Source organism: Mirounga leonina, unplaced genomic scaffold (genome assembly GCF_011800145.1).
Source record: "Mirounga leonina isolate KUSES-001 unplaced genomic scaffold, KU_Mleo_1.0 Mir_488, whole genome shotgun sequence".
Classification (NCBI taxonomy): Eukaryota; Metazoa; Chordata; class Mammalia; order Carnivora; family Phocidae; genus Mirounga; species Mirounga leonina.
Genome location: NW_023270777.1, coordinates 8,599,205 through 8,616,945, shown reverse-complemented (window position 1 = coordinate 8,616,945; position 17,741 = coordinate 8,599,205). Strand labels below are relative to the sequence as shown.

Sequence of the window (17,741 nt, the reverse complement as noted above, 5' to 3'; positions counted from 1 at the left end):
CTCCCTCCAGGCTCCGTTCTTTATCTCCCCGCCCTTCCCATATGTAGCTTCTGATCTGATAGCGTTTGAGGGCAGGAGAAGTCCCTTGACTATCAGCGAGTGGAACACCAGTCCCATCCAGATTCCAACTGTTCTTTGAGCTTTGGAATCCTTCTTGTGGGCTGCCCTGTCTGCTTTGCCTTGTGATCTTTTAAGTTAGTTTTAATTATTCAGATGTTATAGGAACGTATTTTCCGTATTAAAAATAAATCTGATGATGCAGATATTGACCAAAGACCAAACTCTCCTCCATCTAGCTACAGCTCCTGAGGGGCAACCGTGGATATCAGTTGGCACGTCTTTGGCTCTTTTTCCAGTGAACACGCACACGCATATTCATGCGTGTATTTGCACATTTGCACGTATTTATAAAGTTTTTTTTGGTGTGTATTTACATAATGACATCATGTTGTGTGGACACCTTAGTCTTTTCGTTGTCTTGGAGATCTTTCAGAGGTTGTTCATTTTCTAACTCGTGACTTTTTAACTGTCGCAAAAATATTCAGTTGTAGGGATTTACCCTAATTTATTTCCACTCATGGGAGTGATGGTATAGTGAGCAATCCTTATTCATTTCTCTTTGAGGATATGTTTAAGTATTTATCCACCATGTAGTGATTAAATTGTGGAGTCAAGTTATTGGCATTTAACAATTTAAAGATATTCTGCCAAATTGCCAGTCACAGAAGGATGATTATATTAATCATCCCTCTGAACGGTGTTCAGAGGGATCTCTCATACATGTACTCTGTTGACATTATCAACCTTTTTGATTTTTGCAGATTTGATAGATAAACATTGACATCACATTCCTTCTGGATTTCACTTGCATTTTCCTGGATACTAATGAGATTGAGCACCATTAAAGATGTTTATTGGCTATTCCTATTTCTCGTTTGTGAATCATGTGTCTGTATGACTTTATAATTCTACACTGAGCTTTTTGATGCATCTGGAATTGAACTTTGTGGATGATGTGAGCCTAGAGATCTTTTATTTTTTCGACAAATGGATAGCCACCCGCACTTGGTATCTGTTGTATTTTTTCTCTACTGATTTATATGTTTTGTTATATACTGAATTCACAGATATACTCCCAAAGTCTTAGCTCTGTGCCATTGTTTTATTTTTCGTTCATGGCTAATACCACACTGTTTGAACTGCTAGAACTTTATAATATAAATACATGCTTTGCATATCTATATTTGGATATCTGGTAGGTGATGTTCTGACTCATTGTTTTCGTTTGTTTATTTTTGTCTTCTTGTGTTTGGTTCAAAAATTTTTCTGGCTATTATTGCTTATTGTCTTTCAGATAAGTTTTTATTTTTTTTATTTTACTTCTTTAAAGATTTTATTTATTTATTTGAGAGAGAGAGAGAGCACGAGCAGGGGGAGGAGCAGAGGGAGAGGGAGAAGCAGACTCCCCGCTGAGCGGGGAGCCCGATGCGGGGCTCGATCCCAGGACCCCGGGGTCATGACCTGAGCCGAAGGCAAATGCTTAAGCGACTGAGCCATCCAGTGGCCCTCAGATAAGTTTTTAAAGCATTTGTCAAGTTCCGGTTGGGGTATTATTTAGGATATCATCGAATTTGTACATTACTTTGGGGGAAAGCGGCATCTTTAAGACTTTGGGTATTTCTATCTGGAAACATAGTATGTTTTTATGTCTTTAGCACTTTTATGTGCTTTAATAAAATTTATCTGCCTTATTGAGCCCCCCCCACCAAAGAACATGATTCTTTAATTAATTGTATTTTCGTCCTTTTTAAATTTTATTAACAATTGCTCTCATCAGTAATGAGTCCATTCATTTTGGATTCATTTAATTATTCCTTTTCTAACTTCTTAAGTGGGAAGTTTAGTTCGTTCTTTGCCAATACTTGTATTTTTTAGTAAATGCTCTAAGGGCATACATTTTCCACTGAGAGTACGGCTTGGACCACCGCCCATAGATTTGACGTTGACTACTTTCTGAATCACAACCTCTGCTGAAGAAAGTTTTAGTTCTCATCTTGATTTCTTTGTCCAAATACTATTTTTAAATTTCCGATCTTATTTTGGCCAGTTTGTTTTTCATTCCTACTTTCTGTTCGCCTCGATTTATGCCTGTATCATTTTGCTTCCTTTGAAATTTATTGAGATTTACTTGTCCCCTAATACATAGTGTGTAAGACTGTTCCTTGTACGTTTGAAAATAATTCATGGTCTTTGTTATATGGACACAAATTTTCTGTATATCTACTAAATTGAAGTGGTTAATCCTGTTATCAATAATCTCTCTGCTACTGTATTTTTTTTTAGTTACTTGATTTGTTTATTCTGAGAGAGGTATGCTAAGACCTTTCACTATGATTGTGACTTTGTCAGTTTCTTCTCCCAATTATCTTTTACTTTATACTTTTTCTGGGCCATGTTATTTTATAGGCATAAAGGTTTATGACTACCATTTCTTCATGGTCAACTGGGTCTTTCCTCACTATGAAAATCCCTCTTTGGCTCCTTTCATCTTTTTCAATTTAAATTCTGTGTTGTCTGATGCTATTATTACTATACTTACTTTCTTTTTTGTTAATATTTGCCTGCCACCTCTTCTTAAATTCTTTCAATTTTCGACTGTTGTTTATTTTAGGTGTATCTCTTGTATCAGACTATCAGTGGGAATTATGTAATTCAAGGTGAAATTCTTCATCTTCTCACAAGTGACTTGAACCCATTTACATATATTGTGATCGATGATGTAGTTGGATTTACTATCTTCATGTATGTATTTTATTTATTGTACTTATGGTTGAAAACCTTCTTCAACGTTGTATTCCCAGAGCTTACCAGAGAGCCAGCCTCAGAACAGTTAAGTATTCAGCAAATAAATGCCCATTGAATAAAAACTTCCTTGACCCCCTAATTCTCATCTGATTTGACACCTTATGGCAAAATAACTCCATTGTAATGGGGTTGGGACTCAAGTTCAAATTATTGGTAAAGGAAGTTTCGAGAAGGCTTTAGTTGCGTTTCTGAGTCTTAAGGGATTTTTCTTATTCCTGTAGATTTAGCATCAAAGATTTTGAGTTTTCTCTAAATGTGAGGTCTGTTGTTAGTGGTAGGGGAGGTAAAGAGTAAGGTAAAGGTTTCAGAGTTGGAGGAGGAAATCCAGATTGTCATCTGCCCCAGCCACTCTGCCCGGGAGGGTGTACCCGGAAGAACGTTTCCCAGCCAAAAAACTCAATCACTGTTTTCGTTCTGGATCTGGGTCTCATGTATCTTTATGTTCCCAGCCTCACCTACCAAAGCGCCGGATAATTGGTTTACTTTTGAAAAAATAACATTACGGAAACATTAACTTTATTGCAGACTGCTCCCCTAGAGGAATTACTAGGGCTGGAGAAAGACAAACAGATTTAATTAGGAGGTATATAAAAAATGAAGTCAGGATGGCTCGATACCCGGGACATCATTTTCTTACCTTAATTGACAAAGACATTGAAAACATAAAAGGAGCAAATGTTCTGTCACAGTGGAAAGAATACTAGGCTGGAATCAAGGGCCTCCCAGAGTTGGCCGTGCCTGTTGGGCTCATCAGAACATCTCCGGAAGTCTCTTTCAGTACAAAGGAGCTGGATTAGCGGATCTCCGACATTTCTTCAGTTAACCCTGCCAGCGCCCTTAAAATTCTGCCGTGATCTCCTTGTGACTCAAATGACGTTCATCGTATTCAGTGATTGATTATGAGTCATGCAGATTTCATAGCTTGGAGGACCGTGTTAAGCATCGATGCGTTTCTCGAAGCTTTTGCACACTACCCAATTACTGGGCTGAGAGGATAAAGCCCTGTGGCTTCTCCAGTTGCTTTGCCTTGTTTAGAGCAGCACCCACCCCAATGATTCTTTGGCACTTGGAGGAAAGGACGCGGGTGACAGGTGGGCAAAGCCAAATGCAGCTCTCCTAGGGGGAACTCCGTAGGTTCCCTCTGTAGTGCTGAGCCCACGCTGTGTCCTCTTCTCCCTTTCCTCCTGAGACGACATTCTTTTGCAGTAGACGGTGAACTACAGAATTCCCTTTTCTGCCCGCATTTCAGTTGGCAGCTTGGGGATTTGATCCAAGCTGGGGGTTCAGCAAAGCTGCGGAAGTAGAATCCCAGCATCCCACCTGGCGATTTGCCTGAGCACAGAGCGCTCTGTGCTGAGGCTCATGACTGGGGTTGAGACTGACCAAGATACAGCTTGGCCGAGCAAATGGATTTTCATAGCTCGCTCTTCTCCATCAGCATTTTCTTCCAATTTACTACAAAATTGGTTTTGGCATCAATACTGTTTGTTCTTCCCAGCCATCCTCACGATCCCTATCTCTCCTTGGGGGATGCTGATATTTTGAACAGTGGTTTTAAATTATTCTTGGAATACAGGGGTTCCAATAAGCAAGCCCTTGAAAGCCCTTTGAGGGCAAGAAGAGAGAAGGCAGTGGGCAGGGCTCAGACCCTCTTTAACACGTGTACTTATGTGGGAGTAACACATTTGGCAAAAAGCCTGGGAAGGAGTTCAATATATTTTAACTTGAGTTTAACTCTTAGGCGTGGTGTTTTTACAGCCCTTTCTTTTTTTTTTTTTTTTTTTAATTCTTATGTTAATCCCCATACATTACATCATTAGTTTTAGATGAAGTGTTCCATGATTCATTGTTTGTGCACAACACCCAGTGCTCCATGCAGAATGTGCCCTCCTCAATACCCACCACCAGGCTAACCCATCCTCCCACCCCCCTCCCCTCTAGAACCCTGTTTGTTTTTCAGAGTCCATTGTCTCTCATGGTTCGTCTCCCCCTCCGATTTCCCCCCGCTTCATTCTTCCCCTCCCGCTACCTTCTTCTTCTTCTTCTTTTTTTTTTTTCTTAACATATATTTTACAGCCCTTTCTTAAAAGGACCACAATTAAGTCCTTTTAAGGAAAGGACTAATTTAAGTGAATTATACAAATGAGTTCTGCTTATAAAAGAGGGCTTCTGCTACCTGGAAGACTGTGGGTTTTAGGGGTCACGGTGCGCCGGGCGCCATGTTCCTCATGGCACAGGCCCTCCCCCAGCCCTGGCGGGCTTTTCCTAACCTGGTGTCTCTCCCCTCCAGAATGGCTGCAGTCTGTCCAGGCCACCATGATCCTGTCCATCATCTTCAGTGTTCTGTCCCTGTTCCTGTTCTTCTGCCAGCTCTTCACCCTCACCAAAGGGGGCCGGTTTTACATCACTGGAGTCTTCCAAATCCTTGCCGGTAAGTTGGAGATGATATCCAGTTCCTGTGGAGACTGTGCCTGTCCAAGGCTGGGGAATGATCAGTCAGTAGAGGGACATAGTCCTGGAAGGACTGATGTTTGTGAGTCTGTACCTTGGATGGTTTTGGAAAGTGTGTGTGTGTGAGTGTGTGTGTGTACCTACACCTTAGAATTTGGGAACTCTCCACTACGCCATGGAACGCGATCCATAGGAAATAAGACTTAGGGGCTCTGGAAGGAAGGTCCCTAACCCAGCCAGACCTGTCACCAGGAACGAAGCTACAATCTGGACACATAATCAGAGGTGAATGCCAAGAGTATCAGTAGGACCAAGGCCAGTCTTGAGGGCGTATCGCCATACATTATGTTATGCCCCGAGGAGCTATCCCTGCTTTGGCATGGAAAGGGTCCCTGATGTGCTGCTGACCTTGTGTCTCCTCCCTCTAAACAGGATGAAGCCATGGTGAATTCTTACTCTCCTTTACTCCCCCTCCAGGGTTCCGGTGGGCTTTGATTTACCATTATCATCCTCAGGTGTCTTCATTTTGGCACCCCTGTGTAATATGCCATCATTTCCAAACATGGGGCCATGACAACACATGAGAGGTCTCCTTCAACTCCTCCAGCGGGGTTATCCATATGTACAATATGCAGAGTCCGAGAAGCTTCTATTATAGAGGGTGACATCTTCCAACTTTGTCTCTAGATTCTGAGCAATGTCTTCCTTCACTGACACTTATCCTTCTTCTGTCTGTTGACTTCCAGTTGACTGAGTCAGCAAACACTAGAGAGAAGTAAGAGGCAGATGGGGTGGTGGCTCCTAGAGTCCATGTTAATAAGTCACAAACTCCATATATGCCATAGGTACTGTGAGATGTTTTAGTATCTGGCTGAGTAGGCAAAGGACTATGCTATCTCTTGGTTGGTTGTTGGAATGTCCATGGTGCTGAATCACCACCCTGTGCTCAGGAGCATCATTGGAGGGTTGAGAAGAGCCCACATGTCCTTGATGGATGGATGGATGGATGGATGTGGGGATATCATGGCTTACACGTGGCTGTATTATAAGGCACAGCCTGAGGTTGAATGTTGACGACCTTTTCTAGAAGCCAGAGAGTTACCCTTTCCCGGAAGAAGGAATTAGACTGGACACCTACTTCTCATTAAATCCTCAAACACAGCATTTCATTTCATTATGTACCATTTGAGGATTTCAAAACCAAATAGTGCTTTGCTACTTGCATAGTTTTTTTATACCAAGCCAGGTTTGGTATACTGAAGTGTTGCCAGTTTTGTTAAATCACGAATTATGGAGTAAGGTATCATCCCTAGGTATGTTAGAAGCAGAGTTATCATTAGTCCCTCCGCTTCTGGAAGTCATACGTAAAACTAGAATGTATTCTGGGATTTCTTTTTCGGCTCACCATTTACAGTTTGATTATCAAGTCAAATGATGATCATACCTGTTCCATCAATGGATGTGTCCTTGAGATAAAACAATCCAGACTTAGGAACCAGAACTTTCATCAAAGGTTTATATTTGACCTGCCCCAGCGTGTTACTTTACTGATAAATAAACTGAGACCAGGAGAGTGTCATGAGTACCCAAGATTGCCCAGCTCACGCAAGAACAACAGAATGCATTCTGCATGGACTCAATATTTAGTTAAGAACCTCCTGATCGTTAGAGATGCAGAATCCACCAAAATTGCCACAGAATCCAAAATCCAAGGCAGAAACTCTGCTTTTCCAACATGTATTTGCTAACCCGTCCTGTTTTGAATCTCCTCTGAACTCAGTGCAAGCCCGTTAGAATTCTGCTATAAAAAAACCCTGCTAAATCTAAAAGCACATGATTTGTTCTTCATCCTTCCTCTTTGCATGTAGCTTCTTATCTCTCATGGGATCCAGTTTTCAGTTTATCAGTTTGTCAGCCTGGCGGCCCCTATTTCAATAAGAAGTTGTCTTGAATTAGCCATGTCGAGCTACAGGAGTGGTCGTGATCTATAAGCCCAAAGAATGTTCTGTTCCTAACTTGAACTCCAGTTCACGTGAGCTGAAAGTGAGTCCTCTGGTAACCACAGGCTCTCCAGAATGTTGCATTTGAACTTGCTCTGTAGGGTTTTGCCACTCAAGTTGAGGACTAAAAGAGGAAGGGGCTTCCCTTAGAGATTCCCTTGCTTCTTCAAAGAACCAAAGCATTTTATTTTTTTAATTTTTATTATCTTTTTAAAAGATTTTATTTATTTATTTGAGAGAGAGACAGAGACAGCACAAGCAGGGAGGAGAAGGAGAAGCAGGCTCCCTGCCGAGCAGGGAGCCCAATGTGGGGCTCGATCCCAGGACCCCAGGATCATGACCTGAGGCGAAGGCAGACGCTTAACCGACTTAGCCACCCAGGTGCCCCACACTGAAGCATTTTAAGTGGAAGCCCCTGGAAAATCTTCAGAGTCTCCCAGGTGGCTGTTTTGGGCTGCACTGTCTTTGCCTCGCTCCCCTTTGGAGGGCCCAGCTGCGGTCTTCATAGACCACACACATGAGCGTGTGGGAAAGGCAGGTACAAGGTGTGGGGGGCTCTCGGGGCTGACTGTAGCTTTAGGAGCCGTCTCTGCTTGATCTAGATTACACCTCTGCGGGTGCTTATCAGTCCGCCTGCTTTGCTGCCTCATCCCCTTCTGCTTTTCATAATAAGCCACAGGTCTCACATTGAAGAGCTGTCTTCCCTTGATTACATACTTCTTAGGTTGGCTGCTTCCTGGAGATGTGTCAAGAGGCTCCATCCAGTTCATTGCTTTTCAATCTTAGCTGTACATCAGAATCACCTCTTTAGGGGCGCCTGGGTCGCTCAGTCGGTTGAGCGTCTGACTCTTGGTTTCGGCTCAGGTCCTGATCTCAGGGGCGTGGGATCGAGCCCCCGTGTCAGGCTCTGTGCTCAGCGGGGATTCTGCTTGGGATTCTCTCTCCTGCTCCTTCTGCCCCTCCCCCTCAAATAAATAATTAAATCTTTTTTTAATCACCTTTTTAAAAAGAGGGTGCTTTAAAAGAAATGCCAGCGCTCAGTCTTCATCCCTGGAAAGCTCTTGGGTGGGGCTGCTCCCTGGGTGACTCTGATGTTCATCCAGGGTTGGGAACTGTTGGTGTAACCATCACACTATCCCTAATCCCACCGTAAGGTCTTCTAGGAATTTCTCTGCCACAGACTCATCCCACTCGTGAGCCACAGATTCTTCTAAACGCCCTTCTTAGAGAAGAGCCATTCTGATCCTCTCCCTGGATTTTGGAGTCTTTTTTATTTTCAGAACCGGTACCGCTCTGTTCTCAGACAGTGGTTACCGTGATCCTACGTTGGCTGGGCTGGGTTGCACTTGATGAGAAAGCATCGAGAAATTCATAGAGAAACCGACCTGAAAGACAGAGCCCCGTGTTTGGATTTATATTTCACTACTTAACACCCAGCACTGAGCTCCGAGCACGCCACGTAGAAGTCCCTGAATAACCCACTTGTTGGATGACTGGGTAATTGTATTCCCTTGGCAGAATCAAACGCGGGTCACATGTGTAGTTACTATTTATTGTGATTACCGAGAACAGAGAAGACGGTAAAAGGAGACTCCTGAGTGTTTTTGTTTGTTCTGTTTCTTCTGTGAAACAGACTGATACAGACGTAGGGCTTTAGAACGAAAGACTTTGGGGGATGAATAAAAAAGCACAGTGCCCTCCCTCTTCCGGGTGGCTCAAAGGCCATTGGCAGCCAGATGTCACATTTAGAGACCCCCCCCTTGCAGCGAACCATTCCAGATGTTGCACTGGCTGAGCCCAGGTCGGAATCCAGGAGTGCAGTGAGTGGCTTTTGAGGCAGTGAGGGTCACTTGGATGCTGAAATCGGAAACTGGACCAGCAGCACAGAGAAGGTTCTGCGTAGGTCAGACAGAGAGCCCAATGCTTTCAGAGGAAGGGAACTTCCAGCCTCTTTCCGCCCCACCTCATGACGCTCAGGACCAGGTGGGGAATGAGTCAGAGTCGCTCACTCCTCCAACCAACGCCATGAGGCACCTTGTACCCACCGTTGACTTTCTGGCCAACTTCCCTCTGGCTTCCGCTTCAGGTTCTCGAATGAGCGGCTTCTGTGGAGGTCACTGATATAACTCCCTGATGTCACTGGCGGAGTCCCTCCACTCCTTTCAATTCTGTTGACTGCTCGCTCCTCCCGGCTCTCCGGACATCCCTGTTTTCCCAGTGAGCTATGTTAGCCCACCAGGGGGCCATGCCGGGGCGGGGGGGGCGGCGGTGTCCCCTCTCTCCCTCACCCCAGACCCAGTCCACCCCTGTGTGGACGTTGTGTCCACTTCTGTTCTCCTCCTGCCCTCATGAACACCACTACCCTCATGCAAAAGCCAACTCGGGCGCCTTCCCATCCCCTGCCTTGTCGCCACCCCGAAATCCATTTCCCACGCTGCTGCCAGAGAGATCTTTTTTTTTTAAAGATTTTATTTATTTATTTGAGAGAGAGAATGAGACAGAGAGAGAGAGCATGAGATGGAGGATCAGAGGGAGAAGCAGACTCCCCGCCGAGCAGGGAGCCCGATGCGGGACTCAATCCCGGGACTCCAGGATCATGACCTGAGCCAAAGGCAGTCGCTTAACCAACTGAGCCACCCAGGCGCCCCAGAGAGATCTTTCTAAAACACACCCCGGATCATGTTTCCCCTCTGCTGAAGGTGTGCTTCCCACCACAACTTCCTCAGCGTGCCTTTCAGGGCTCCCAGCCTCCCCACGCACTGCCCCTCCCCGTCAAGGGAGATCCTTGTCAGGACCCGCTTCTCTTGGCTACCTTGTCCACACCCTGTAGACTCGGGTCAAGCGCCGTCTGCCCCATCAGGCTTCCCTGGGCCCCCCAGTTTGGACTCCATGCCCGTCCATCCTGTCAGAGCATCTCCCTCTCTTGCAATCATGTCAGACCGTATCAGAAGCTTCTATGGACATGTCCGCTCCTGAATGACACTCCCCCCTGAAGCTAGGGGCCATGTCTTATCCATCTTGGTGCCCTCAGTAGCCCGAACAGTGCCTGCACACATTAGGCGCTCATTACATGTGTTTGGAGCCAAGCAGAACGGAGATAAGGAAGTTTCGAGACTTCCCTCCATGTCTTGCTTCGCCTTTGGCCCCTTGGTTGCTCCCTTCTAAAGGTTCTGGGCTCTGATCGCTCACCTGTGGTTGTTGTTGCTGTGAAGGGAGCTTGAGGCCTCCTCTTCGAGGGGGCTCTAAGGGGCTGGTTGCAGATCCAGCTGTCCTGACAGGGAGAAACTCTCGAATGTTGTCTGGACGGGGTCCGGGGCTGCCGCTGACTGCTGACTACCCTCCCAGACTCAGGCTCCCAACCAGGGCGTCCCCGTCACTCCCAGAGCACAGACTACTCGTCCGTGGGGAAGGAAGGTACAAGTGTGGCAGCAACCTCACTCACCTTCCCCATGGGGGGCCTTCATCCCTGCGCCCCCACCTACTGGTGGGCGAGGAAGCAAGTTCCCACCCACTTACGGGGACCTGTTTCGGGACTACCATGTGGCATCGACTACCCTGTATCCCAGGGTACCTATAATGCTCTACAGCCAGGCAGCCTTGTAATAACATACTCCCTAAAACATCAGTCTCCCGACGACAGTAATTACAAAGCGCGTATCCACTCTCGGGCTTTGTAAAGTATCTCCGCTCATTGCTGATCGCGGCAAAGCTCCGGTTCATTGGCTTCTGAGATGCTCCTCAGGCAAGTTTCCTATAAACTAGGCCATCTACGTAGTCACTATACTTGTGAATCCTGCCTCCTCTGTCCCTCTTGGTCACAGAATGTTTGCCCTTTGCCAGTGAAATCGGGGCACGGCTGGTCTACACAGCTCCCCGTGGCCTTTTTTCATGCGGTGGCCAGGTAGACGCATGGCCCATTTGGAAGCCTTCCCAGCGTGCCAAGCCTCGGCCTGGCCTTTTTTTGCACGCTGTTCCCTCGGTCACATTTCTCTTCTCGTAGCCCTGCCCTCATTAGGTAGGTCAGTATCGCCCCAGAGACAACCTCAGTCTTTCTTTTTTTCTTTTTTTTTAAGATTTTATTTATTTATTTGACAGAGACAGAGACAGCGAGAGCGGGAACACAAGCAGGGGGAGTGGGAGAGGGAGAAGCAGGCTTCCCCGGGCGCCTGGGTGGCTCAGTTGGTTAAGCGACTGCCTTTGGCTCAGGTCATGATCCTGAAGTCCTGGGATCGAGTCCCGCATCGGGCTCCCTGCTCGGCAGGGAGTCTGCTTCTCCCTCTGACCCTCCTCCCTCTCATGCTCTCTGTCTCTCATTCTCTCTCTCAAAATAAATAAATAAAAAAAAAAGAAGCAGGCTTCCTGCCGAGCAAGGAGCCTGATGCGGGGCTCGATCCCAGGACCTGGGATCACGACCCGAGCCAAAGGCAGACGCCCAACGACTGAGCCACCCAGGCGCCCCAACCTCAGTCTTTCTTAAAGACACGAATTTGCACTTCACCGAGATGAGCCATGGGGGCGTGGGGAGGGGGGAAGAGAATTGGGGATCACGGCCTCAGGGCAAATAAAGCGTGTTCTCAGCGGGGGCCAACCGCGTGGGAGTTTTCTTCTCTTGACTTGGAGAAGGACAGTCTTACCAGGGTGGTGAATGTAACGTATTCCCACTTAATGCACTTTGTTCAAACAAAGTTGCAGTGTCCCGCAGAATGGCAGCCCAAATAGCAGTGAGGTTAGGTGTAGGTGGTCTGGGGCATTGGGAGCTTTGGAACCATAGGAATCCCGCAGAGCATGCTGGATTTATAATAGAGTCACTCAGAGCCTCTCACAGACCCTGTTTTCAGGAGGGAACAGAGGGAACAGAGCGGGCTTTGTGCAGCTCTGGGCGGGGGGGTTGACATCACTGGACCTCTCCCTGTAGGGGGATGCCAACTGCCATTGTGGGCATTGGCCATCAGTCTTTAACTTGCCTGCTTCAAGAGCCCCTACGTGGAGGTTTTTCTTGTCTTCCCCACACCAAAGGGCTGCAGAGGTGGGCAGGGGATTTATCTGTGTATCCAGTAGCCTTTCTCTCCTCTTTGGGCTTCAGCCCCAGCCTTGGGAGCACCAGGAACTGTTGGAAGGGACCAAGTGCAATGATAGTTTCCTCCTCCCTCTGCTTCCCACTCATATCCTATCCTTCCTCCTCCTCTTCTTTTTCCTCTCTCTCCATTCCTTTGTATGCCTAAGCGATGCCCACACTTGACCTGTTACATGGCAGTCCTGCTAAGGGGCCCCGGGTTCTTCCTGGAGCCCAGTGCTCTGGTCCTTGCACGACTCAGGTAATGGCAAAGTGTCATTTCAATTTCCTGGTTCAGATGACGCCACCGCCCATTTGTAGAGCCGTTCACGGATTTCCAGGGGCTCCCACACCCAACCCTCCTTGGAAGGAGCTAGCCAGGTTTATCTTGCAGCCCAAATTCTTGCTGTCGACTAGGAATTGGTGACAGTTAAAGGAACAGAGATGGGGCAGAAAAGATGACAGGGGACTGTGGAAATGCTGGTCTGGGTCACATAGATCAGAACCAGAGAGCAGATCGCTTCCCGTGTTTCTAGATCTTTGAGACCCTTCCTCTCAATCTGGCAGCGGATTCCTTCCAGAATCAGATAATACTCTTCTTGCACAGTGTTGTCTGCCAAAGACTGGGTGACCTGGGGTGTGTGTGTGTGAGTGTGTGTGACTCAAGAGCAGGTACCCAGGGTCCTACGGGATCCGCACTGGGGGTGGTGGACAGGGGACCCCTCGCTGTCACCTCCCCCTCCCCCTACTTGTCCCTCTCTTTCCCTAGGTCTGTGCGTGATGAGCGCAGCATCCATCTACACGGTGAGGCACCCGGAATGGCATTTCAACTCTGAGTACTCCTATGGCTTCGCCTACATCCTGGCCTGGGTGGCCTTCCCCCTGGCCCTGCTCAGCGGCGTCATATACGTGATCTTGCGGAAACGCGAATGAGGCGCCCAGACAGCTGGTCTGAGGCACTGAGCGTACATAGGGGAAGGGAGGAAGGAAACCAGAAACCAGAAGAAAAAAAGAAGAAAAGACAAAAAAAAGAGCTAGTCAAAAAACCCAAACTCAAACCAAACCAAACAGAAAGCAGTTGAAGGGGGGGTTAGTGTTGACTGAAGATGTATATAATATCTATGGTTTATAAACCTATTTATAACACTTTTTACATATATGTACATAGTATTGTTTGCTTTTTATGTTGACCATCAGCCTTGTGTTGAATCCTAAAGAAGTAGCTAAGGAACTTTACATCCTAACCGTGTAATCGAGCTCAGTATTTTTGTTCTGTTTTTTGTTCTTTTTGTTTTGCCCAGACATGAAATAACTCCGTCTTGCCCCTTCCCTTTTATCTGAAAGAAGATACCTCCCTTCCACGCCACCTCATTAGAAAACCAAAGTATGGGTAGAAACTCCGAATGGCCAAAAGCCCTTAAATTGTGGGTGACCCAGTGCATCTCGCACAGAGACGGGCACTGCCCACACCTCCGTACGAAGCCTCACACTCACATGGACAAAACCCCCAAACTGGAGCCCTCGGCAAAAACATGGCTTGTGGCCTTGGAATACTTGCCCTTGACGGTGGGTGTCTCAGTCACACGTCGAGATGAGAAATCGGTGACAACAAACCTATGAAATGGTGCTATGTATTTACCATTCCTTATTATCACTAATCATCTAAACTACTCACTGGAAATTCAATTAACGATTTTACGACATAAAGTAGAATGGAGACCTGAATAATTCTCTGTACTATAAATGGTTTATAACTGCTTTTGTACCTAGCTAGGCTGCAGTTATTACAATAATAAAGAAATAATAAACACAGCCTTTATCGCTCCCACATTCTTCTTACGGTCGGAGCATCGGGACAAGCCTCTAGACGCCCCCCTGCCTGGGACTGTGCATTCCCAGGGCTCAGCTGGGTCTAGACTGTTCTCTGCTTCCAAGGACTGTCTGGCAATGACTCGTACTGGCCACCAACTGTAGATGTATATACGGTGCCCTTCTGATGCTAAGACTCCAGACCTTTTTTTTTTTTTTTTTTGGCTTTGCTTTTTCTGATTTTATACCAACTGTGTGGACTAAGATGCATTAAAATAAACATCAGAGTAACTCACTGATCTCTCTTGGGATTTTGTGGGGACCCCGACGTGGGTGGGGAGGTGCCTTTCAGAGAGGAGGGAATAAGTGCTTCGGCGGAGAGCAAGGTTGAACTTGTGGTCTAGGTTGCGTTTTGGCTTTCTTACAGGCGACGGGGAGCACATCATGCCTTCCATAAGCCTGTGCAAAATGTCTGCTCATTGGGGAGGACGCAGATGTCTGCTCACTGGAGAGGACCAGGAATTACAGTTGAAACAGAAACCGTAAATGGGGCCGGAGGGGACTTGAGTGTTTGTTTAGCTCAACCCTCTCTCGTGCTCTCTTCTCTGATGAACCACATGGGGGGGCCGTGGAAGCATGTCATGCGTTCACCTAACATATGGGGAATGTTGGCATGAGCGGAACAGACCCGTAACCTGTCAAAGAAGAGGAGGTGTGTTATGGCGGAAAGTCTCCATGATGATGATGGGAGGCCAGGCTTTCAGATAAAACATCAGTAGGCATCAACTAAGTTCCTGATGGGGTCCCGGGGGAGGGCACGGGCATGTGTCGTCTAGGGCCAGGGTTCTGGCCCTACATTAAAGATTTAATTTATTTATTTTGGAGAGAGATCGAGAGACAGCACGAGTGGAGAGAGGGGCAGAGGGAGAGAGAGAGAGAGCGAGAATCTCAAGCAGACTCCGCACTGAGCACAGAGCCCAACACCGGGCTCAATCTCATGACCTTGAGATCATGACCTGAGCCGAAATCAAGAGTCGGACGCTTAACCAACTGAGCCACCCAGGTGCCCCTAGGATCACATACTTCCTAATCACAAAGGGTAATATTTTATGAGAGCCACAAGCAAACAACTATATTGTAATGAACATACAGATCAGGCTCCTTGGGTTGAACCTGCCCTCTGCCCCTTACCAGCTGCAGGAGACTGGGCACAGACCAACTCTAAGATTCCATTTTCTCATCTGTAAGGTGAACATGCCAATGCCAGGTTTATGGGATTGTAGAGATAGAAAGAGGTGGAATGTATAAAGTGCTTAGTAGAGTGAGCAGTAGATAGAAAGCCCTCTGTAAATCAGTGGTTATCACAGATGCAATGTTTGAGGTGTATTGCAAGGAGATATTGATTGTTCTGGGGAATTCGAATTCCCAGGCTCAACATTAGACTCTCCCGTGCAAGGGCCACCCACAGATGTGGATTCCTTCTGTCTATGTTGGGACCCACCCTGTCTTGATGGATTTAAAGGACCCTGCAGGTGATTACAGTGCATAGCAGGGGATGTCAAATGCTTTTCAGACCACGTGCTAATAAATCACCTGGGAATCCTATAAAATGCAGATCTGGTTCAGCAGGTCTGGGATGGGGACTGAGGTTCGTCATTTCTAATTTGTGCTTAAGAGATACTGATGCTGCTGGTCCACGGACCACATTTTGAGGAGCAAGGGTCTGAATAAAGCCACCTTCAGGCACCTCATGCTCTTGTGTCTTTGAACAGCTCTGACAGGAGGGCTTTCCCCTTTCTAGGTTTTCAATAGTGGTTAACTCTGCTTGAGACTTGGATAGATGGAGTCAGGTGGCAAGATGGCCACCAGGTGAACGTGAGACATAGGTAATTGGGAAAACTAGGAGCCTCACTTCATGAGCTTGTACTTTGAAAAGTACACTTCCATTTCACAAACCTTACTCTATAATGTTGACCTAACAATTAAAAATTTATATACATAAGAATAAAGAAGAAAAGCAAAAGTGGCCCAAATCTCTCCACCAAGGAAATGCTTTTGGCATTAAAAAAAAAAAAAGTAATATATATCTAGGATCATAACATCCTAAACACATCTAGAGGGGAAAATAACATGGGAAAGCCTCTTTCCCACCTCCCCCAAAATAACCCATAAGACATAGCTTATGATGTCTTCCACCAAAAAAGACAATGCCCACATATATATACCCATTTAAGTATTTGACAAATGTACCCCAAAGGGATTAAACTACTACTACCATGGTGTTCTTTTCATTTAATGATATACATTGGAGATCTTTCTACATCAGCATATACCTCATTATTTTCAATGAGCTCGGTTTCATTCTTTCAAAATTCCACATCGTATTTTGCTGTGTAGCTACACCCACCTCACTGAGCCCTGGCTCAGAGATTTTTGCCTGGGTGGAGAAACATCCACAAAACAGATAGTTTCTACTTTCTTTCCCAGGAACAGACCACATCTGCTCCAGAGAGTGAAGAAGTTCAAGCCTCAAGTGCTCTCGAGAATAGTGGAGGTTCTCGGGGAAGACAATTGGGAGGAGATTTAAGACAGAAGCTGAACTGTAGGCTCGCTGTTTTGCAGGTGTCGACAAGGGAATAATACATGTAGGAGGAACCCTCCTGGGATCAGAACAAAAAATCAAACCCTGGCTTCAGAAACTATTCCTTCCAAGGAGTTAGAATTTGACTGGATTAATTGGTAGATCAATTTATGACCCAGGACATTGTTGAAAACAATAGAAAAACCAGCAGTATATCAATGGGGTCTAACAGTGGGATGTGGTCTGGGAAAGACAAAAAGAGAAGCCTACTGAATCCCTTGTCATCCCAGGGTGACAGTGAGCGTTCCAAAGCTGTGGCTCCCTGAGGAACAACATCGGAGGCTGAACACTGTCAGAAGGAAAGAGACCTCACTAAAATAATCTAGTCAGTTACTAAGTACAAGCATACCTCATTTTATTGGGCTTCTGCACTTTGCAGATCTTGGATTTTTTTTTTACAAATTGAAGGTTTGTGGCATTGAGCATTGACCAAGTCTATCAGCGCCGTTGAGCAAATCTATCAGCGCCATTTTCCCAACAGTATTTGCTCACTTTTGTCTTTGTGTCACATTTTGGTGATTTTAGCAATATTTCAAACTTTTTCATGATTATATTTGTTATGGTAATCTGTGACCAGTGATTATGACTTGCTGAAAGCTCAGATGATAGCATGTTTTAGCAACCAAGTATTTTATTTTTTTATTTTTATTTATTTATTTATTTTTTAAAGATTTTATTTATTTGACACAGAGAGATAGCGAGAGAGGGAACACAAACAGGGGGAGTGGGAGAGGGAGAAGCAGGCTTCCCGCGGAGCAGGGAGCCCGATGTGGGGCTCAATCCCAGGACCCTGGGATCATGACCTAAGCCAAAGGCAGACGCTTAATGACTGAGCCACCCAGGCACTCCAGCAACCAAGTATTTTAAATTAAAGTATATACATTAGATTTTTTATACATGATGTCATTGCACACTTAGTAGA

The 17,741-nt window shown here is 46.0% G+C and overlaps 1 protein-coding gene across 3 annotated transcripts in view; it reads left to right on the top strand.

Moving 5' to 3' along the window:
- Window positions 1-14,477, top strand: part of PMP22 (peripheral myelin protein 22) — a 30,844-nt gene extending 16,367 nt beyond the window's left edge. For all 3 annotated transcript variants that reach the window (XM_034989638.1, XM_034989639.1, XM_034989637.1), the window contains exons 4-5: window positions 5,156-5,296; window positions 13,139-14,477. In XM_034989638.1, coding sequence (XP_034845529.1) covers window positions 5,156-5,296; window positions 13,139-13,302 — 305 coding nt within the window. In that variant the 3' untranslated portion in view covers window positions 13,303-14,477. The remainder of the gene's footprint in view (window positions 1-5,155; window positions 5,297-13,138) is intronic.
- Window positions 14,478-17,741: the final 3,264 nt, after the last annotated feature.